The sequence below is a fragment of the Alexandromys fortis genome, unplaced genomic scaffold, assembly GCF_014885135.2.
Source record: "Alexandromys fortis isolate MF-2015 unplaced genomic scaffold, M_Fortis_MF-2015_v1.1 scaffold_2_1_26212458, whole genome shotgun sequence".
Lineage (NCBI taxonomy): Eukaryota > Metazoa > Chordata > Mammalia > Rodentia > Cricetidae > Alexandromys > Alexandromys fortis.
In genome coordinates this window covers 905,060-926,790 of record NW_026067930.1, presented here as the reverse complement: position 1 = coordinate 926,790, position 21,731 = coordinate 905,060, and the positions used below count along the sequence as shown (strand labels likewise).

At 55.7% G+C, this 21,731-nt stretch overlaps 2 protein-coding genes across 2 annotated transcripts; both read right to left on the bottom strand.

Annotated features, from left to right (window-relative positions):
• Positions 1-1,103: 1,103 nt before the first annotated feature.
• On the bottom strand, positions 1,104-11,020 carry Dgat1 (diacylglycerol O-acyltransferase 1). The gene is made up of 17 exons (XM_050144926.1): positions 10,584-11,020; positions 5,191-5,278; positions 3,729-3,769; positions 3,550-3,635; positions 3,413-3,465; positions 3,178-3,283; positions 2,931-3,038; positions 2,772-2,846; positions 2,578-2,681; positions 2,452-2,490; positions 2,336-2,377; positions 2,216-2,260; positions 2,025-2,137; positions 1,885-1,950; positions 1,706-1,793; positions 1,555-1,617; positions 1,104-1,475 (listed from the first exon to the last, which is right to left on the bottom strand). The coding sequence occupies exons 1-17, from the start codon at positions 10,808-10,810 to the stop codon at positions 1,323-1,325; spliced, it is 1,497 nt and encodes a 498-aa protein (XP_050000883.1). The 5' UTR covers positions 10,811-11,020; the 3' UTR covers positions 1,104-1,322.
• Positions 11,021-16,796: 5,776 nt separating this feature from the next.
• Positions 16,797-19,867, bottom strand: Scrt1 (scratch family transcriptional repressor 1). The gene is made up of 2 exons (XM_050145174.1): positions 19,753-19,867; positions 16,797-18,161 (listed from the first exon to the last, which is right to left on the bottom strand). Exons 1-2 carry the CDS (start codon positions 19,865-19,867, stop codon positions 16,897-16,899), a joined length of 1,380 nt encoding a protein of 459 aa, XP_050001131.1. The 3' UTR covers positions 16,797-16,896.
• Between the last annotated feature and the right edge of the window lie 1,864 nt (positions 19,868-21,731).

Genomic DNA, 21,731 nt, shown 5'->3' with positions numbered 1-21,731 from the left:
ACCTGGCTCACAGCTTTTTTTTAGGATCCTAAAACAATCTGGCCCACGTTGTCAGTAGTGCCCCTCCGCAATTCCGAGGTGTATCCATTCAAATGTTCTGCATGGCAATCTGGACATATTGGCAGAGCCAGGCTCCCACATCTGTCAGTTACTGGACTGGTTTGGGACTTGCTCCTGACGTCTCCTTAGAGTGTGAGAAGACAGGTGGAAATGGCCTCACAGGTGGCCTGTGACATGCTGTGGCACAAACCCTGTGTCCTGAGGCAGCTGAGATCACAGCCTACCCTGCATAGCGCTAGATAGCCATGTAACTACAAGTTAAAGTCTATAGCCTGGCAGATTCTGGCAGCTGACAAGCACTGACCCATTGAGTTAAGAATTAAGACTCTGGATTGCCAATGGGACTCTCTCCAATTTAGCAGGTACCAGAACTTGGGGGCAAAGTCTCCCTCTTCACAGCTGTCTCTTGAGAGCGAAAGGTAGTTTGGAAGAGTAGGCTGAGACCAGTCAAGTTTGGCCCCTGTGCAGCACAGCCTAGAGCTACTAGCCCAACTTTGTTGAGCTGCCTGATCCCAAGGAGTTGAAACATATCTTAAGACACAGTGTGTATTAATTCCTGGGCCCTAGGCAGTCAGCATACAAAGTCCTCTCCATGATGGCCCCACCTCTAGAGATGACAGATCTAGTGGCGCTGTGGAATCTGGGTGCTTACCTGGAGTCTCATCAACACAAGTGAGCCCTGCATGTCATCTCTTAAACCAGACTCCTCACAAGGGTTCTAGACACAATATAGCCAGCCTGCTACAGGGTCATCTATTGAGTCCACATAGCTCTGTGCCCCAACCCTGCCTGGAGTAACAAGATAGGTTAAGAACTCACCGGCCTTTCCTGAGCAGTAACCTTGCTCAGCTACTGTTCTAGGGCCATCACTACATGTGGCTGCCTATGCCCTGTCCTGCAGCTGAACAACTTTGTCCATATACTCCATGAGATTGTAGACTCGACTCGCTGGAAACAAATCTTTCCAGCACTATATGCTTAAACCAGAGGTTGAGAATTTTAGTCCCTAAAGCAGAGGCTTCCATGACGCCAGCAGGCTGAGGAAGGTTTTTAGACGGCACTTTATTGATGCCCTCGGCCCCTGATCAGTACAAACTCCCAGCACTGGTTTATACCAGCTGGACTTGGGTGCCATCCCCAAGAGCAGGAGTGGGCCCCATAGGGGCAGAGAGGCCTCCCAGACTAGGAGGAGTGTGCAGGCAGCCAGGAACCCCTCCGGAACTCCTGGCCCAGGTTAGGGAGGGCCGGCCTTTGGCAGTATCTCAGGCCCCCACTGGAGCATCATAGTTGAGCACGTAGTAGTCGTGAACATACATGAGCACAGCCACTGGCTGCCCAATGATAAGTGTCAGCCACACAACTGCATTGCCATAGTTTCCTTGGAAGAAGCGGCCCACAAACAAGGCCAGTGGGACCTGAGGACAAATGAGGCTATAGTCAGGTGGGGCCTGGCACAGATACAGGCTAAGGGAAACAAGCATCAGAGCTGCTCACCTGAGCCATCATAGCTGTGAATGCCCAGAGACGAAACATACGCAGGGGAATGCTCACTAGGTACTAGAGGATGAGGAGAAGAGACGTTAGTGTTTTAGTGGGTGGCCCAGCCTTGTCCAGAGGTGAAGTGGGATATGCCTAAAGCACTGACCTCATGAAAAAAGGCTGAGGCCAAAAACACCCCTGTCCTGGCCAACCATCTGTTGCTGCCTAGTCGGAGCAAAGGCTTGTAGAAGTGTCTGCAGAGCAAGGAAGCCATAGGATGAGGCTAATGCCATAAGGCCCAGGTCCATCCACAACCACACTCCACAGGTGCAAATACCACCCTACCTGCTGCACCACTTATGCACAGGGATATTCCAGTTCTGCCAAAAGTAGGTGACAGACTCAGCATTCCTTGGGGTCAAGAAACAATGGAATAAGCAGAACATGCCATGATCTACCCAGATCCCTAGAGACATACTACTCACCACCAGTCCCGGTAGAACTCGCGGTCTCCAAACTGCATGAGCTCTGCCACAGCATTCAGGCAGGAATGAAAAAGCCAGTAGAAGAAGATGAGCCAGATCAGATGGTTGGGAACCTAGGGGAGACAGGGTTCCAGGTTGCAGACTTCCCTCATAACCCTCACCCTCATCCCACTGGAGCCTCTGACACTCACCGCCAGCTTCAAGAGCCGCTCGATGATACGTGAATAGTCCATATCCTGTGGAGATAGGCTGCCTCAGCTGGCTGTGTCCTCTACTCTACCCACCCCTGCCACAGTGGAACCTAACCTTACCTTGAAGGGTTTCATGGAGTTCTGGATAGTAGGGACCATCCACTACAAAGGAAAGTACCACATTAGTTCCCCTCCACTGTGCTAAGCCCCACCGTACACCCACTCACGGCACTTACCTGCTGGATCAGCCCCACTTGAAGCTGGATGAAAAAGAGCTGAGGGAAGAACAAGGCAGCCAGCTGAGAAACTAGTTACACACACCCCAAGTCCTGCCCAGACAACCCTCAAGGCCCAAACCTCACCATCTCAAGAACCCGTCGTAGCAGAAAGCGTTTTCGTATTCGAGGGGACCGAGGAAAGTTGAGTTCATAACACAAGGTAGGAGCAAAAATGAAGTAGTAGAGATCTAGAAGAGAAGGGTGGGTACTAGGATGACATAGCCTTGAGTGTGACTTACAGTCCTGCCTCTGAGAATCCCAACCCCACAGCTCCTCACCTCGGTAGTTCAGGTTGTCTGGGTAGTTCACAGTTTGCTGAGCAGCAGCCCCACTGATTTTCTTCCCTGCAGAAACTGCCAGAAAAGCAAGACAGCAAGGTGAGCCATGCAGCCCAGAGTCAGTCCTATAGGCGAGTTCTAGTCCTGACGGTCTCTTACCAGCTTCAGTCTTGACCCTTCTCTGGCGGCACCACAGGTTGACATCCCGGTAGGAAAAGAGCTTGAGGAAGATGATGGAGTATGATGCCAGGGCAAACAAAGAACCCACTGCAAGATAGGTATCAGCCATGTCTACCCATACACCACAGTTAACACAGAAAAGGTGGACTCGGCTATGACACCCACATCACATGAACAACCTAATGTCAGCTCAACTTGGGCTGGAATGGTTAGAATGGAGGCACACCTGGAGTGATGGACTCAACCAGTAAGGCCACAGCTGCTGGGAAGCAGATGATGGTAGCCAGGTTAACCACATGTAGCAGCAGCCCCATCTGCTCTGTCAGGGCACCCTGGAGAGAGAAGGAGAGCATTCAACCAGGTCCTCTGCCCTGGGAGAAGACCTTCAGGCCTAGTAAGAAGAGTCTATCACAACCAAACCACCAGTGACTGTAGCAAGGAGGGGGATGGGCACCACTTACCACTGCCAGGCGCTTCTCAATCTGAAATGCAGCCACAGGAAAGATGTTGGATGCTGAGGACAGAAGCATCACAGGACAGGTTCAGGCCTTCATCAGCCTGTTCCCCCACCCATGGCCCTTCTTGGAGTGCAGCTCACCAATAATCAGGCATGGGGCAGGCCAGCTGTAGGGGTCCTTCAGAAACAGAGACACCACCTGGATGGGATCTACCAGGATGCCATACCTGGGGGTGGGGCAATGGGGGCCTGAGTAGAGGTGGGCTTCACTGCCTAGGGAGGCAGGGATGAGGTAAGAGGGGCTTGGAAAAGGTACTCACTTGATGAGGTTCTCTAAAAATAACCTGGCATTACTCAGGATCTGCAAAAGACAATCAGGAGGGTTCAGCCCTATTGGTGCTAAACAGCCCACCTGACCCCAACACATCTGGCAGTTACCCTTGCCCAGGGTACTGGTCCCTTCAGTGCCTAATTGAGAGACAGGAGGCTACAGCAAACCCTGAGGACAGGACAAGCAGCAAAAAGACCCATCAAAACCGAAAAGAGGGCTGGAGAGATGGCTCAGAGGTTAAGAGCACTGGCTGCTCTCCCAGAGGTTCTGAGTTCAATTCCCAGCAACCACATGGTGGCTCACAACCACCTGTAATGAGATCTGGCGCTCTCTTCTGGTGTGCGGGCATACATGGAGGCAGAATGTTGTATGCATAATAAATAAATAAATCTAAAAAAAAAAAAAAAAAAAACGAAAAGAACAGGGGTGGGCTTTTCTGTACCAGAGTCAGCTGCTCTAGCAATACTCAAAGCTCCATGAGTGTGAGTCCAGCATAGCCCATCTACGGACTGAGCCTCTAGACTCTAGCCTGAGACTCAGTGTTTGGTCTCCTTCTTCGGCCATTTTACAAGCACCAATCATAGGCCTGGAGTCACCAACCTGGCCAACTACCCAAACAGATAGAAGCAGAAGGGAACACCGGTAGGGTTCTTTGCCTAGATGGTCAGAGAAGGCACCATGTAGGTGGTACAGCTAACCAAGGCCTAAAGCTCTGTCCATGGAAAAGGTGCTGAAAGCTCAGAAACCTTTCAGGGCACAACAGGGTAGAGTCCCTTCCACACTGGATGGCCAAAGAAGCCATGTCTAAAGCAGGAACAGACGCTTCTGGGCAAAGGCAATAGGTATCAGATCATATCTGAGTGTTAGAAGCTGGGTGATGATAGCCCTTTGCCCTGACCCACTCATTAGGCTGTCCCTTTGAGCCTTGGACTCCAGTGGTTTCTGGGGTGGAGATGCATGGCCCCAGTAGGAACAAGGCCCTAGAGGCAACAGGCTTGGAAATGGCATAGCAGCCCAACTACCAATACCCAAGGTTGAAGGAAAGGGACTAGAAGGCCTACAAAGCAGTGGCTGGTTCTGCCCACGTGGCATAGGACATACATCCTCAAGATTTCTTCCATACTTTTCTAGGAAGGCCACAGAGTGCGCCTCCCAGACTGGAGAGCAACCTATACTCCCCCTTTATGTCCCTGATCTCCCATATCACACCTGCACAGCCAAGGGGAACCTGAGGCACAGCAGAGTATTCAAGAGACTCATTGTCTCTACTACCACTGAACCACCCAGAGCTAGCCTGGGATCCAAGAGAAAGCCAATGTAGCTACTGCAAGGACTACCCCTGCTTCCTTCCAACCAGCCTTCAAAGGGCAGAGCCTGTACCAGGGCAAGGGCACCCTGGAAGGTTCTGCCACACATAGCCTCAGTGAGTCTGTTCCCACATTCCTACTCACCAGCATCACCACACACCAATTCAGGATGCCACGATAATTGTTGAAACCACTGTCTGAGCTGAACAAAGACTCTTGTAGACGGTGGCACCTAGCAAAAAAGGAGACAGGATCCTGTCCAGTAAGCAATAACCAGTATGACAGGGATAAACACATCACAACCAACTCCTGCTCCAGGTGTCTTTTTACCTAGAGTCCATTACCCATTTACAAACAGGAAGAGAAGCCAGGCAAAGCCATTCCAGAGGCTACATAGCTACTAGAGGAAAAGGTCTCAGAACCACCCAGAGATCTTTCCCTCTAGCAGAAAAATGTTCATCACAAGCAGAAGAGGCTAGACAGGCCTTCATGGAGTCTGAGCTCCAGAAATCTCCAACTGCAGCCAAGCTCTTGGGCCACAAAGATAATCCCTCCTGGGCATGTGTGGACCTATGTGGACCTATCAAGTACTGCTGGGACAGCAAGACAAGATGGAGTCTACCTTGCCCAATCTGCCCATCCCACCTACCACATCACGCACAGAAGAGTCCCCACCATAGCCAGGAAAAGCATCCTCCCTACATTTAGACACAGAGGTCCATTATAATAGCTGGCCTAGTGCCCAACCTTAATGTACCTTTCTCAGGAGCAGTGATTTGGCCCCACGGCCCTCTCATCACAGTTCAAGTTCTGTGTCCCTGCCTTTGTTCAGGGGCCATGAGGCAACTAACTACTTGGGCCCGATGAAAACCCCCAGAAACTTCCTACCCATGAAGGCTCTCACCCAGTGACTGGATGAGGACACCCAAATAGACACTGCTTGTGAAGAAATACATCAGGGCAGGCAGAGGAGCACTGTGTGACTAGGATAAGGACCAGACTTGGCTATAGATAAAGACAACAGGAACATCCTAGAACCCTCACTCACACCAACTGTGGCTCCACCTTGCCCTCCAGCTGCTGTGCCACCAGGAAGCCACACAGAATTGAGCAAGACATAGATTTTGTAAGCAAAGAGGTAGGGCCTCTCCTTCCTCTCACCACATACACCTCTGCCCTGGGGCATCTGAGGAGGAAGAGGAGCAGGCCAGGAACCTACTATAGGACTATCCCACAGATGCCCTTTTAGAGCTGACCTTGCCTTATAATAAGGGGCAAGCCCTAGCTTTCGTTAGGGTTGGAAGCCTGACAGCCCTCTCCAGAAGAGGGGTCAAGGAGGCTGAGGGGCAATACCAACAAGCTCCTTCTTGACTATGAAGACTGAGATCTTTTTCTTTTTTCCTCTTTTTGAGACAGGATTTCTCAGTGTAATAGTCCTGGCTGTCGTGGAACTCACTGTGTAGACCAGGCTGGCCTCAAACTCACAGAGATCTGCCTGCCTCTGCCTCCTGAGCGCTGGGATTAAAGGTGTGTGTCACCACCACCAGACTCAAGATTGAGATCTACCCAAAACAAAAACAAACAAAAAAACACTCAGGAGACAGAGGAAGGTAGCTTTCTGAGTTCGAAGCCAGCCTGGTTTACAGAATGAGTTCCGGGACAGCAAGGGCTACACAGAGAAACCCTGTGGTTAAGAAAATGAAGAGAGAGAAAGAGATCTGCTTGGCACCTAGTCCCATCTACACTAACTCCTGGTTAGTTGGAGAGTAGTCAAACCCCTCTTACTGTCTACGCCATGCTAGAGCACCAACGTGAGTTAATTCCACCCTAGTTCTAGCCCAACTCCATTTCCAATTGTCCATTTCCTAAAGACTAGCCTTCCAGCATCTACACACTAGGCCTATGTGATAGAAGTCATATAATACGACTGTAGTCTCTATCTGAGCCCCCCTTTCTTTCCAATCTGCACCTGCCTTCTGATTGCTGTCTTTGTTTGGGGTATATCCCCAAACTGTTTTCACTGGCTTGATGTAGTTATCCTTAAGAGGTAACACCATAAAAATAAATAAATGAATAAATAAAATAAAGAGGCAACACCATAAGGCAAGCAGGAATGTATTCTGCATCTGTCTGCTAGACCTTCCCATCAGTCCCCTCCCCCAAGCTGAAGTCCTGTGTTTTCAGCACAACTATCCCAAAGCCTCCTGGCCCCAAAACTTCATAGCTGGCCTCTGTGCCACAATCCACCATAACCAAAGCTGTTTCACAAAACTGATTTCTCTCGGGGCTGGAGAGATGGCTCAGCAGTTAAGAGCATTGCCTGCTCTTCCAGAGGTCCTGAGTTCAATTCCCAGCAACTACATGGTGGCTCACAACCATCTGTAATGAGATCTGGTGCCCTCTTCTGGCAGATATTAAATTAAATAAACTAAAAAAAAAAAAAAAAAAAAAAAAAAAAAAAAAAAAACACCTGACCCTTCTCCCCTTTGGGCAACCATGCTGCTTTTTTCTGTGGCCATCTCCAGAATGAAGACAGAAGTAGAGAATAGGTCCTCCATTCCAGAGTTGGCAGTAAGCAGACAATTTTTGTTTTGTGATTTAAGTGACATGATCTGTGTAGTCAAGCTGTCCTTGCTGATGATCCTCCTGCCTTAGCCTCTCTAGTGCTGGTATTGCAGACATGTGCCACCACGTGGAAGGCCTTGCCTGGGTTAGCAGACAATGTCCTAAGAGCTTATTTTCAGGTTCCTTCTGTTGGGCTTCTAATTCCTTCCTTAACTATCCACACCAATGTCTCCGGTCCCTCCTTCTACGGACTGCCCATCCAGCATCATGAAGGCAGCATTTCCACTGCCCTGCCTCCACCTATGCTACACCTTCCCTTCATAGATCCTAGGAGAGGAAGCCCCCATCCACCAATGTCTGCAAAGTCTAGGCTTGCCACTGCGACCAGAAGCAAGTGGGCTGAAGGGCAGGCTGCAGAAATGGAAATGCAGGGAAAAGAGGAGCTGGCTAGCCATGATCACAGCCGTTTGAGCCACCCTCTCACCTACTAAAGGGCCTTCCCATGTCCTACACTCACTCCCTGAGGCCCTCCCTCCTATACCACCCAGGTCTACCCAGGTAAACCACACAAGCAAGGAAGCTAGCAAGGAAGAACTAGCACCCTCTCCTGCCTCTCCTGCAACCCCACAGAAGCATTGTAAGACAAGAACATGCCCATCCCCCCCACACACTCAAAGAATAAATCTCCAAGTACGAACTTCATCTAGGGACATCAGTTCAGATTCAACACTAAACATTAAGAGAAGGGAAGAGAATACCAGCTACTCTTCTAGCTGACACCTGGCACTTCCTCTGAGCTGCCCTCTGAGCCAAGCCCTGGGGTATAAGAAGGTTGAAGCAAGATCCTCATAAATTCCCAGACCCTACTAGAGATGTATAAAAGACGTTCAGGGACAAATACCATGGGAAAAACCCACCACCCTAAGGTCTTGCCTTGGGTGCCCATGAATGTGTGCCATCTGGAAAGGTGAATAGTAGACAGAACTTACTGCCTCACCTTGCCACAGGGTAGAAGAAAGGAACTGACATTCAGGACCGGGCTCAATGGCCCAGCTTAAAGTGAGCAGGAAGTACAGGGGAGGGGAGGATACAGAAATTCAGGGAGTCAAGAGGAAGGGTGAGAGAAAGGTTGGACTGCCAAGTGCAACAACAAAGGGAGGGGGAGTTGGCAAAAGAACAGTGGCAATGGGGTGAGCTACAGGCCAACTCCAAGAGGGCAGTCAGAGCCTGGCCCACCAACAGAAAGAATGGAATCTAGCGCCTCAATTAGGAGGCCTCAAACCCTGTGCCATTCCCAAATTAGAATCCCCACCCCCACCTCTGCAATCTACCATCTATCTATGGGGAAGGGAAATCACAGCAGAGATGTCACACACATACACATTTCCTATCTTTGCACAAACTTCACACCAAAGGACACAGAAAAAGTTCACACAGAAGAGTGGCCATCCAAAGACGGGACTGCTCTCTCTTGCCTATCGCTGAATAGTAACTTGGTCCACAACTGAGATCTCACATAAAAAGACACTATTCCTACCCCTCTAAAGGTCATAGAGCAGACTTCCCGACTCCTAAAGGGAAAGGCAACGAGGGTAGTCAGCATAGGGGAACTCTAGGACCCTTCACATCTTCTCAGATGGAGTTGGGCATGGACACTTTTAATCCCACCACTTGGGAGGCAGAGGCATGCAGATCTCTGATCAAGACCTGCCTGGTCTATAGAGTTCCAGAACAACAAGGAAGGGCTACACAGAAAACCCTGTTTGTTTGTTTGTTTGTTTGAAGTAAAATGAGAGAGAGAGAGAGAGAGAGAGAGAGAGAGAGAGAGAGAGAGAGAGAACATCATCTTCTCAGATGGAAAGTGGGAAGTCAACCTCCTTCAAGCAAAGTTGTGAATTACAGAAAACCACCATCCCTCTTAGGAGGGCCAGCCTCCTCCCACACTGTGCCTTCACGGCCTTCTTACCTGACCTTTGTCCACACTGTGCCAGGCCTCACACTGAAGTTATCTTATCTTCTAGGTGAACTGTGAACACCCAAGGGCAGCTGGGGGCCCCCTTCCCACAGTGCCCACTAGAAAAAGACTCCTTTGATACAAACAGAACAAATCTGCCAGCCTAGTTGTCCACCTTCTCCTAGTAGTCCCTTAGCTACTCCCTAACCCAGAACTACGGAAAAGGGTCCCATGGTGAACACCAGAAAGAGCCTCAGGGACAGCTTGGAGGAGACAGCCAATGTTATCAAAGAACACGGTGCATTCTCCCAGCTCTCACAGTCAGCGAAGCACAACCTCTCCCATAGGTGTGTCCATACCAAACCTCCCACCAGCACCCAGCCAGGGGAGGAAAGTCTAGTTTAACTGTCAGCTCAGTCCCTATAGCCTGCAGTCATTCTGTAGCACAAGCAGGGTTTCAGGCCCTCCTACTTACAGGAAGAGGGGTGAATAAGCCATGAAGCCACTCTCTTAGTACAAGACAACTTCCTGTACTGTCCCCTGCCCTGGGCAAATGCCCATTCCACTCTCCTCACACAGGCTTGTGTCCTCCGGAGCCTCTAGCCGCCTTCTACCCACAGGACACCCCCTAGAGTTCTGCAAGGGTACCTCTTCATCATAACCCTCCCCCAAAAACATCTACCTCCTTCTACGGAGGAAAGTCCATTCACCAGCAACCCCCAGGGCTCCAGACTTCCTGCTACCCATCCCTCAGAAGGGACCTCAAGGGATTTGCCTCAAGGTACGCTTCCCTAAGCAAACTGGAAAAGGGGCTGCTACCTACTCCTCTGCCCGGGCTCCCTGGTTGGCTACTCGACCCTATCTGGGTGACCTTGGCAAGTGACCCTCTTCCCCAAGACTATGTCCCCGCGTAGCCCAAGGGGACCCCCAGACTCGGGACTCGCAAAGCTGTGGCCACCTTTTAAGAACTGGGAGCGTCGCTGGGGAGATCAGATGTAGGGATCAGGCGCTCTGCTACCTCAGCTCCCAGTGGCCGTCGCCCACGTTGGTGTGTCTGTCTTTGTCCGGGGTCGGGGTTGGAGCTGGAGCCCGAGCTGGCGCGTCACCCTCGGCTCCCAAGTCGGGGCCCGCAGCCGCGTCTCGCACCTCCTCTTCGGCTGCCACGGGCCCGCCACCACTCTGGACGGAGACCCGCGAGCCATTCCTCCGACGCCGAGAGCCGCCCGCGCCTCCGCGGTCGCCCATGGCCTCGGCCCGCACCTCGTCACGGCCCAGTCGTGGCCCGCCGGCTTACAGCGCCTGGAACCCGCGGCCCCGCCTCTGGACCCTAAGTAACGGCCTCCGCCGCCGCCCCCTGCCGGCCTCCGTAGCCGGCACAAGCCGCAACTACCTCAGCGACGCTGAGGCTGCGCTGCCGCGGAGCAGATGACTGGCGGTGGCGTCCCCTGAGAGTCCATTTGTAGTCCCAGGCCAGGCGGGGGCGGGGCCTGAGCGAAGACGCGGAGCCCATTGGGATTTGCGGGAGCAGGGCGCGGAGTCTCCTGGGAGTTGAAGGCGCGGCAAGTCAACGGCGCATGGCACTCTGGGAACTCGGCAGTCGCTAGCTGGAGCAACTTTGCGCGCAATTGCGTTGCGAACTTCGGTGGAACTGGTCCAAAGTTCTGTCCCAGGAACAAGGACCGCCGAGGATTACACCGGCTCCCGATTCCCTGGCAGCTGCGCACTTCCCCTGACCTCTTGCCTGCCCCTTGTCCTACTTCTGGAAATACATAGTTTCGTCATCCCTCTACCCAGCAGCGGTTTGGGTATGGGTCATTTATGAAACTGTGCGCACACTGACGTCTTGAGGCCCCAGATCCGTGTTCCGCGCACAACTGGCTGCGCTAACAGCCCTGGCTGGCACCTACGTTCTCTGAGCGATCCCTAGCTGTTCGGCAGGCACCGCTTTAAATGGACCTTGGAGGGCATACCCGGTCAAAGGATCAAGCTGGAGAAATAACCAGACTCGTATCACAGCAAGTCTGTGCAACCGCCCAGTTGTTTGGTAAATGAAGCAACCCATTAATCACCATGGTCTCTTCCTCCACCGCCCCACACCCCATCCCACACCTGGGTCGTTGACCTGACATGCAACCCGCCTGAATTAGACATCGCAGTGCATGACCTGGGGAAACAACTGATTTCCTTCAGAAACGCTATAAGGTCCCAGGAGAATAGCGACTTGCTCTTCTGTGGATAGCAGGATCAAGAAGCACCTCTATAGGATAAGCAAGTGCTCACCCTGGAGCTGGTAGCCTCTCCTACAGGATGCCACCAGCCTCCGTATTGAGGTCACCCCACATCTCTAGTATCCTCTTTTCTCCCTCTGTTCATGCCACATACCATGATGAACAACCAACGCTACCTTGCAGGTGTCTTCCTGTAGTGTGCACAGAAAAGAGCCCAGGGCATGGACTTTTGTGGATTAGAGCCAACCTGATCTCCTCAGTCTCCCAGAGCGAGCGTTCCTTTGCTGCTGGCCCAGCATGCCTTTCAGCTGGACCTGGGCAAGGCAGAGCTAGATCTTTGTGAATACTAACCCGAAAGGAGGCAGAGTGAAAGAAAATGTCTCCTTGTGAACCTGAAATGTGAGTCATATGAGCTCTACCATCCCTTCCCCACTGCCCCCGTCAGTAAACATGAGGCATCCACATGTTCCTGGGATAGCACTCTGGCTACACCAACTTTCAGTATGAAACCAGGGATGAAAAGTGGGAGGTTGAGGCTCAGACTGCCACTCAGGCCAGAGATGGATTCACACCATCTAAATAATAATACGCAAGATCTCTTTGGAGGCAGCTTGTTCATTGACATCCAGGCTTAAAGCTGTCAACCTGCAAGAGGCCATGGGAGTGAAGGGACCAGTGCCCCCAGAAATGATGGCGACCTGTAGCAAAGAGTTGGGACCTATATCAGAGTGCCAGGCCTGATTCAGGGAGAAAAGACTGGAATGGATGGCTGAGAGGGGGATTGCCTGGTGCAGCAGCTTCACTATCAAAATCTAGAGTGAAGCATGATCCAGGGTGCCAGGAGAAAAGAAAAGGTACAGGTGAGATTGGCTGGGAAATCGGTGTGGATGGAGGAACTGGAAAGGAAACCATGATGCCGACAGATCTCCCTAGAGGTGGCAACAAAAGGGGTTTGGGCCTTGGAGTAAGAAGGAGCTTTGCAAGCCTGCCAGACTAAGAGGACCAGCAGGGTTTTGGAAGTTACAGACAGCTTCAGACTGACCCCCAGCACCCTGGGGCCACAAGCAGGTCAAGGAAACCTGCTGGGGAGAGTCTACAGCAATGGAGACATAGGCTTATCTCAGCCTTCCAGGGCATTGTTTCCATCCTTCTGGCCCACCACCCTAAAAGAACAGAAACAACCAGGACCCTGAAACTGTGGCGTCCTCTGGAAGTGGACAGATAAGAGACTTTGCTGCATGTCTCTGCTGTCTGCCAAAGTGGCGTTCGGGTGTGCGGAATAATGAGACAGAGCTCTGTAAAGGCCCTTTATCCTCCCGCAAGCTCCTTTTCTCACCCCTGAGCCTCAGGTTTCTGTTGTGTAAACAGGAAATTATCTCTTCCCGGTCAGAGACAGTGACAGCCAAGAACCTTCTACAGGGAGCCTGGCTAGGAACTTCTCCTAGTGCCAGATGTGCCTCCACTCCTGTTCCGGCCGTCCCAGCCTCCCAGGGTGTGCCCTCTGCCAGGGCAATGTCCTCTACACTGCTGGCACATAGGCCATGACCTGCTGCCCATCCTTCTCTGCCTTTTCGGCCAGTGGATGGATGAGCGGGTCAGGCCCCTGCTCTTGCCAGGATGTAGGAAGTTGGGCTGACTCTGACCTAAGATTGACCTAGTTTGACCAGATGTATACAAAGTATTTGAGCAACTCAACTCACACCTGCTTACCTACTCGCCAGGGGTCATCCCTGGGTGAGCCAACTCCATCCCCATCCCTACAGATCTCTCTACCCAGCACAGCCTTGCCTCCTATTCCCTCTCCTCAGCTTGTCTAGGACCTGAGGGCTATGGTGGCTGTGATGTGCCTCTGCCCCTGGGAATCTTCCACCTGTGCTGCCGGCTAGCAGTACAGTGGCACACTCCCACCGCTTAGTGATCTGATGGAGAGCAGCAGGCCTCCAAGGACCGGGCTAGACCCGGAAAACTCTCCTGTCTCATTTCCTCCAACACAGGTCCAGAGGATTGCTAAGGATGAGTCCACAGCTGTTGGTGCAGCTGCAGAAGTACTAAGGAGGAAAGAGGAGCGGCCATCCAGGCCAGGAGAGAGACTGTAGCTCCACTCTGTATTTCTTTGCTTTTTGTTTGTTTTTCAAGACAGGATTTCTCACTCTTCAGACCAGGCTGGCCTGGACTTACAGACATCTGCCTGCCTCTGCTTCCTAAGTGCTGGGATTAAAGGCGTGCGCCACTACCACCTGGCCTTGCTGTATATTTTAGCCATTCTAAGTCAGGTTGGGCAAGACCTGACTTTGGGCTAGAAGCTATGAGTGCCCTGAATACCTGAGACAGAGTAGTTTCGCTTATCCCAAGGGAATTGTCAATGGCTTTGCCTTCAGAGAGGTACTCCACTGGTCCAGCTAGACGGCAGGCTATTTCCGGTAAGAGAAAAGGCCAAGACTGGTGCTTCGCTTGCGATTCCCAGCCCTGATCTGAGCTTTCAGAACTGGAAATTCTCCCTTCAGACACCCTCAGATACCCCTAATGGCACCCCAACAGGACACGTTAATCAACACTCCAAATTCTATCAAGAGTGGCATTTATTCTCCTCGTGGAGGTGCGGCGCTCCGAGGAGCTGGTGCTATTGTGCTTAGGAAGGAGGTCTGTCCGTCCGTCCGTCTGTCCGGCCGGCCCGGCCCCAAACGGGGGCGGAAGAGGGACACGGCCCGAGTAAAAATCCCGGCCTGTTGCGGGCCAGGAGTATGTACAAGGTGGCGGGGCGCAGGCGGGGGTGGGGGCGGGGCGGGCCGGCAGCCACAGCCCCCACCCGAGGGCCCCCCGCACCTCGGGCCCTACTTGTAGAATCAGTACAAAATAGGTGCTACCTAAACGTTCCTTCTACCTGAATTCGCTAAGTCGGTTATTGTGCTGCTTAGTTATGGGGGCGGGAGGGGGCCCATGGCTTTCCACGGCGGCAGGGTGTGGGCGAAGCGGGAGATCCTGGCGGGCCCACAGCCCTTCCAGCCTTCTCCATAGGTAGGTAGACAGGAGTAAGGAGTGGGGCAGGGTGGGCGCCTCTGTGTGCGTGTGCATGCGGCACAGGCTGGCAGGCCCAGGCTAGGAACTGTGGGCATTTCGCCAGGTGGACTTAAGGGGGTTGGATATGGGCACTGCTATGCTAGGCCTGCAGGTCCGCACCAGGAGGGTAGCCAAGCTTGGTGCTGGGATGAGGCTGGCCATACCATATACTCCAGCTTGTTGCGCCTTAGCGGCACAGAGATAGCCAGAGCCTCGTATCTCAGGGAATCAGAAAATGGGTACCTGTGTGGGTGGCCCTGGTGAAGCTGGGCCCCCGAGACCCTGGGGCCTGTCCAACTTGAGCTGGAAACATAAGGCCCAAGTCAAAGGCAGAGCCTGACTACATCCAGCATAAACGAGGACTGAGGTGGGTGGGAGAGGCCATATGGGCCCAGGGACCCAGCCCTCTGCAACTGCCTTCCACCCTGGCCTACCCATGCTTGTTGGGCCCATCACTGAGAGGCACCTCCCCGAAGGTTGCCACATCTCTGACGGATTCAGGAAAGGGCCTGGCATATCGTAGGTACCCAATGATGGGTCGGTGAGTGATGAAGGACTGACAGAGAGGCTGCGGTTGATACCATTCCTTTCCAGCCTCTGGAACCAAGACGCCTGCCGGGCTCTGCCCTGGGGGAGGGAATGGGGAAAGAAAGTCTGCGTGGCCGGCCCCGCGCAGCATCCCTGATCTAGGGGCCTATGGGATGGGTAGGGCAGGGGATACCTGATTCTCAGTAACTCTAGAGGCTGCGGCAGCTTCACATGCAGTGCGCATTATTGCTCTATAGTCTGCATCGGACTAACTAAGAGGAAGGGGAGCGGGCAGCCCCGGGAAGGGTTGGGAAGAAGGGTGGGACTGCATGCAGTGATGTCACAAAGGCGGCGGCCAATGGGGCGGGCCCTTGGGGTAGGGTCACCGCCGAGGCTTTGGCATAGACGGGTGAAAGTTGGCAACCGAGTGGGGGCTGGGCCTGGCCTCCGGGAAAGGGCCGGCCTCTGTGAGGCAAAGCTCAGGGGCAGAGGAAGTGGTCCTGACAACCTAAGCCCCGGGCGTCGGCGGGAAGAATGAGGGTTCGGCGCCCCCTCCCTGACCCGAGTGCAATCCGTTCATAAATAAAACGTATAAATACAGAAAGAAAGAAACCCGACGCGTCCGCAACCCCCCCAGGGGGCTTTACCCGCAAAGCAAATACAGAGGTGTGTAGAGGGCAGTGGCACGCCAGCCTGCCGGCCCGGGTATCCGTCCTCCAACACCCGAAGCCTGGGGAGCGAGGGAGGGGGCCCCGGGGCAGGGTGGGATCGGGGTCTGAGTAGGTCGGATAAGTTCATGCGATTCCGATATGCGTCATTATTATTCGTTATGGAGGACAGAGCCCCGGAAGCCGGGCTGGAAGAATTCGGATTTGGCAGAGGAGGCGAGGCGAGGGTAGGAGGGAGGCTCGGACTGAGGCCCCAGAAAGAACCCGAGGGAGAGGGTTGCCGCCGTCCGCGCCCCTCCCCATCCCCAAATCGTCTAGCACTCCCGGGAGGTCTGCAAAGCCTGTGGAACAGAACGCCTCTGTGGCCCGCCTGCTCTCCTGCTCCTCCTCCGGCCAGCTGCCCGGGTGGAGCTGACTCCCTGGACGCCGGGCTGAAGGCTTGGCCTGGAAGGCTTGGGAAGGGGTGGGGAAGACCTGAGTCTCTGCAACGCGATCCAGGGGCGCAGAGGAGGGAGGAGGGCGCTCCTTACCTCACCTCACCCCTGTCTTCAGAGACCCAACTAAGAGATGAGGTTCGGTTCTGGGTCTGGTAGACCCTATTGCTGGGAGAAAGCCTGGGGCACCCTGGAGGAGAGGGGAGGGGTTTCGGGGTGGGTCTCCCCTCGGGACCCTATTGCTTGAAGGGGCTGGCAAGGCTCCTGGCGAGCGGGGCAGGGTGGGGCCGGCTCCCTACCCCTATTGCTGTGAGGAGGGGCCCGCCCTCCAGCCCCTCCGCCCTGACGCCAGCGGAGACTTCCCTGGGGGGCCCGTATTGCTGAGAGCCGACCTGGCTGGCGGAGGCCCCGCTGCCCTAGGCTTGAACCGGGCTGAGCTGCGGCGGCGCAGGGGTTGCGGGGCCACCAGCGCCGCCCTTGAAGCAGGCTGACTCGTAGTGCTTGTTGAGATAAGACTTGAGCGCGAAGCTCTTCTTGCAGCGCTTGCACTGGAAGTGCTTGAAGGCGGAGTGCGTCTGCATGTGTGCGCGCAGGTTGGAGCGGTCTGCGAAGGCCTTGCCGCAGTGCGCACAGCCGAAGGGTTTCTCGCCCGTGTGAGAGCGCATGTGGCCCTGCAGCAGCCAGGGCCGCGAGAAGGCTTTGCCGCACACGCCGCACTTGTGGCGCAGATCATGCGTGAGCAGGTGCATAGCCATGGCCGGCATGGACACGTACACCTTGCCACACGTTGGGCAACGCCTTGCCAGCTGGCTGTCCAAGCTGCGGTGCGTTTGCTTGTGGCGGCTCAGGTTCGACGACGTGGCGTAAGTTTTGCCGCACTCGCCGCACGCATGCCGGCCACCAGCGCCCGTGGCTCCTGGCCCTGCACGCGCCTCGGTGCCCGCCCCCACGCGCGTGCCACCCCGACTAGCGGACCCTGATCCAGAGCCTCGCGTGCCCGGCCCGCCCCCACCTCCACTGTCGCTGTCGGGGGCCGCCACCGAGGCTGTGGAGGGGGCCGCGGCAGCGTTGGCATTAGCAGCCTTACGGCGTGAGCGCCCATCAGTGATGAAGAAGGCGTCAGCCGCGTAGCCTTCGCTGACCGCCGCGTCGCCGTTGATGTAGCCGCCAGCAGCAGTAGCCAGCTCTGGGCGAGGGGTGGGCGGCGGTGCTGAGCCAGAGGCCGCGGGACCCAGCTCTCCGCGCACAGCCGCAGCATACATAGGCTCCGGGGATGGCCCTTTGAGTAACGCCGCCTCAGCGTCGCCATCGTAGACAGACGCAGGCCCCACGTAGTCACTGAGGTATCCTGCGGGCGGAGGCGGACAGACAGACAACGGGAGGGGAACGGAGCAGCGGGCAAGACACACGCAAAGCGAGCGGCGGGAGACCGAGAAGACACAGCGGGAGACATTGGGTCCGGAAGGAAGACGAACAAGAATTAGGACAAAGGAGAAGGGGCCGGGGACCACAGGGCAGAGAGGATGGAGACCGTGGGGAGGGGAAGAGAGGAGAGAAGAGAGACAGCAGAGGATGAGACAGGGCCAGGCAGGGCTCCTCCCCCGCCGCCCAAGCGCCCCGCCCCCGCGCGGGGAGGAGAGAGAGAGGCATCTTCGGGCGCGGCTGCCCCCCTTCAGCGAGCCTCAAGGTCAGGGGGGAGGGGCGGCGCTCCTCTCTTCCTCCTCCCCCTTCCCCTCCCCCTCGGGTTCTCCCCACTTCAGCAGTTTTCCCTGATTATGCAACACACTGCAGACCCGCCGCGCACAAAGCCAGGGCCTCCAGCCCAGAGACCCCGACGGTCCTGCCTCTTCGGGGTCCCCGGGGCCGCCTTCAGACCCTAAAATCTGCTTCCAGACTTTACTCTGGTTCCCTAGGTGTACCAACAAAACCGTAGCGACTTCTACCTAGCCAGCATCTATCTCTGGCCATCGTCAGTACTTCGCCCTCATCTCCCAGCTATCTGACCACTTACTGGACATGATCACTACCCTTGCAGCTTGAACTCATTTACCTCCACCCACTCCTTTCTATTATCCTGGGTCCTACTTTAGTCTACATTCTTTTCTCCCCATGCCCTAACCCTTCTGGGGACCTTCTCAAGTCCCCATCAGGGGACTAGGAAGACTGCCAGGGCATCCACTAGGGGACACGTTATTAGAGACAAGCTGCAGGTGGACATCGTTCATGCCAGTAACTGCAGTTGTTCCCAAAGTACAAGATGGAGCTCACAATCTCAGGATCGTAAAGTAAAAGCATACCCTTCACAATGCAGCCTCTAGCCCTTTCAGGGTTGCCCCTAGGCTCTCAGAAATCACTGGGCCTGGTGTCCTCTCACAGGATAAGCTGTCTACCGACCCCTGGCATTGGAACTCACCTCCCACATATGCAGGGTCACATATGCAGCCATCCAGACACACTCTCAGTCACATGGTGCACAGCGGTCTCAGTGTCACGTGGTCTCATGTAGTGGCACACAGGCAGGCACACACACAGGGTCACACACAAGCGCACAAAGTCACATGGCCACACGCAGTCACATGGGCCCACACAGGCTTATGCTCTTGCAGGTCACACTTGCTCCGACACCCCACACTGCTGGCACTCCTGTCCCCCTTGCCTGCATGCTAACAGTTGTCCTTGAACTTGGGCATCCTTACACAAAGAGCCGCCCCTGACTCCAATACCTTGGCTTCCCTTGCTCACCTCCTCCTTCCTAATCCTGAGTCCAGGGAAGATACTGCTGTTGCCTCTTCTGGTACCTAGGCCCTGACAGGTGGGTGGCCCTGCCAGACCCCATGCCTACTCCCTAGAGCTCCCAGCATTCCCTAGCTAGCCCTAGCAAGGGGCTTTGAAGGTGCAGCCCAAGAAAAGTGAAACAGATCCAGATTTCTGGGTGTGGGTTTGCATGTGCCCATATAACTGGGTCTTGTTATGTCAGCAGGTGTCCGTGTATTTCAGCACAAGTCAGTGTGTGGGTCCCTATGTGCCTTTAGTGCTCCCTGTTCCTGATTCCTCTTTCCTACCTCTCCTGTACCCACACTCTGGCCAACCTCGGAAGCTGTCTGGCCTTACTCTTCTCCCTTTTCCTCAGCCTTCATTCTCGGTTCCAGCCTCAGGCTGCTTCCGCTGGATCTACATCCCCCTCCTACCCTGCCACTCCACCCCCACACTCTGGCCACCCACCCCTTCCAGCAAAGCCCTGGGCCCTGCCCCAGCTGCAGTCCAGAGCGCACCTTTATCCTGCAGTCGCACTCCGAGATCGCTGCGGGCGCGCCCGTAGGAGCTGTCGAGGTCTGCCGAAGAGAATGTGTCAAGTTTGACCTTCTTAACCAGGAAGGACCTGGGCATGATTCCTGCGGGGCTCCGGCAGTGAGGGCCTGCAGAGCCGGGGCTCGGGGGGACTGCGTCCGCGGCGAGGCCCCGTCACCATCCGAGGAGCGGTGGAAGCAGCACTGTCCCCAGTCTGGCCTGTGGATGCTGCTGGGCGAGTGTGATTCTCTCTCTTCTTGCTTCCCTGCGTCTCTTCTTCCCCTCCGGATCCCTCCTCTCTCTTTCTCTCTGTCTCTCCCCTTCCTTCGTTCCTTCCTCCGCTTCTCTTCTTTTCTCTTCTTTCCTTCCTTCCTTCCCTCCTCTGGTCCCGGCTTCCCAGCCCGCAGTGCCGCCCCTGGACAGGCGGGGGAGGAGGCTGGGGGGGGCGGAGAGGGGGGGAGCGGCTCCGTCCCGGGCCCGGAGGCTGCGAATGGGTGCAGGGCTGGCCCGGCCCCACGGCCCCCTTCCCCTCCCCCCCCCGCCGCGGCGGCGGAACCTCAGTCAGCGGCGCCCCATGCCCCCGGGGGCGGCAGCGCCGGGCCAAGAGAACACGACAGTAGCAGTAGCAGCGGCAGGAGCACCAGCAGCTTCAGCACCGCGGCCAGCGCTGGCTAGGGCAGCACCGCGGCCAGCGCCCGGGCGCGCTCAGCTGGCGCTGGCGAAGAGGGGCGGGCCACCCGGGCTTGGTCGCCGGGCGGGGGTCCTCGGCGGGGGTCTCTGGGAGGCTGGCTTTATTGTTCTGCAGTCGGAGCGGGCGGCGGCGGCAGCGGCGGGCGGCGGGCGGGGGTCCTCAGGGGGAGGGGTACTCAGGGAGGGCGGGCCGAGGGAGGGAAGGAGAGAGGGAGGGACGGGGGTCCGGGGGCGGGGCTCCGCTCTCGGACAGCTCCGGGGCAGGCCTCCAGAGCCTGCAAGCCTCTTCTGCCTGCCGCCGAGCGCAGCCTCTGGCTTTTAAAGCCAAGCGCTGGGGGAGGGGGTGGGCGGGGAGGGGAAAAGGCCGGCGGAAATGGCTGCGCCGAGCTGGGCCGGGCCAGGGTCTCCTGGGAGGGGTCCTGGGGATGCCTCGCCTAGACTTGTGGGGAGTTCCCCCGTGCGGCTCGGGGAATGGCGACCTGATACTTGGTGGCATAGTCGGGCGTGTTGAGAGAGGTGGGAATGGGCCTGACACTCACGCACCCCAGACTCTGGTTCTTTTGGGGAGAACGCGAGCGGACCTCAGCCTGGTCCACGCTGCCTCGTATGAGGTCTGGAGGTTAGGCGCGGGATGTGCGGAGGCGGGGAGAGGCGGGAGACCAAAGGAGTGAATGCTGAGGCAGCGAAAACGCAGTGTGGAAACCTGTATGCTCCCTGTGCCGCAGTGCCTCTTGCCACTCTGTCACCTCGGCTGACCCTGTGCCCGCTGGAGGGACCGCTCTGCCCCCGCCTCTCTCGCGGGACGGATGTCCAGCACAGTAGCGTCGTAGCAAGCTGAGTGTGCATGGTGAGAGGGACTGCCATGCCCCTGTTCCAGAAATTCCGCTCCATTGGTGGTTTCCGCCCTTCCGCGCCTCTACAGCTTCCCCCAGGCGGCCTGCAACCAGGCGAATAACCCTTCCCGTGGCCGCCCGCCCGGAGTTTGCAGCCCCCATGACGTCAGGCCCAATGGCCAATGGCGGGGCACTGGGGGTTGGGGGCCTCACAATGGCTGCGCGCGGGTGCATATGTCCCCAATTAGGGCCGGGCGCCGCCATTGTCCCTTCGTCGCCCCCTCCTCGCGTTGGGGTCTCTGAGCTGAGCTATCCCCACACAGCCTGCTCGGACTAGCGACTATGGTCACGGAGCGGCAAGCGGGGATTGCAGCGCGGTGACCTTATACGGACTGGCCCCGTCCGGCGCAGAAGCCAGGGCAGCGCTGCAGTGCTGAGCT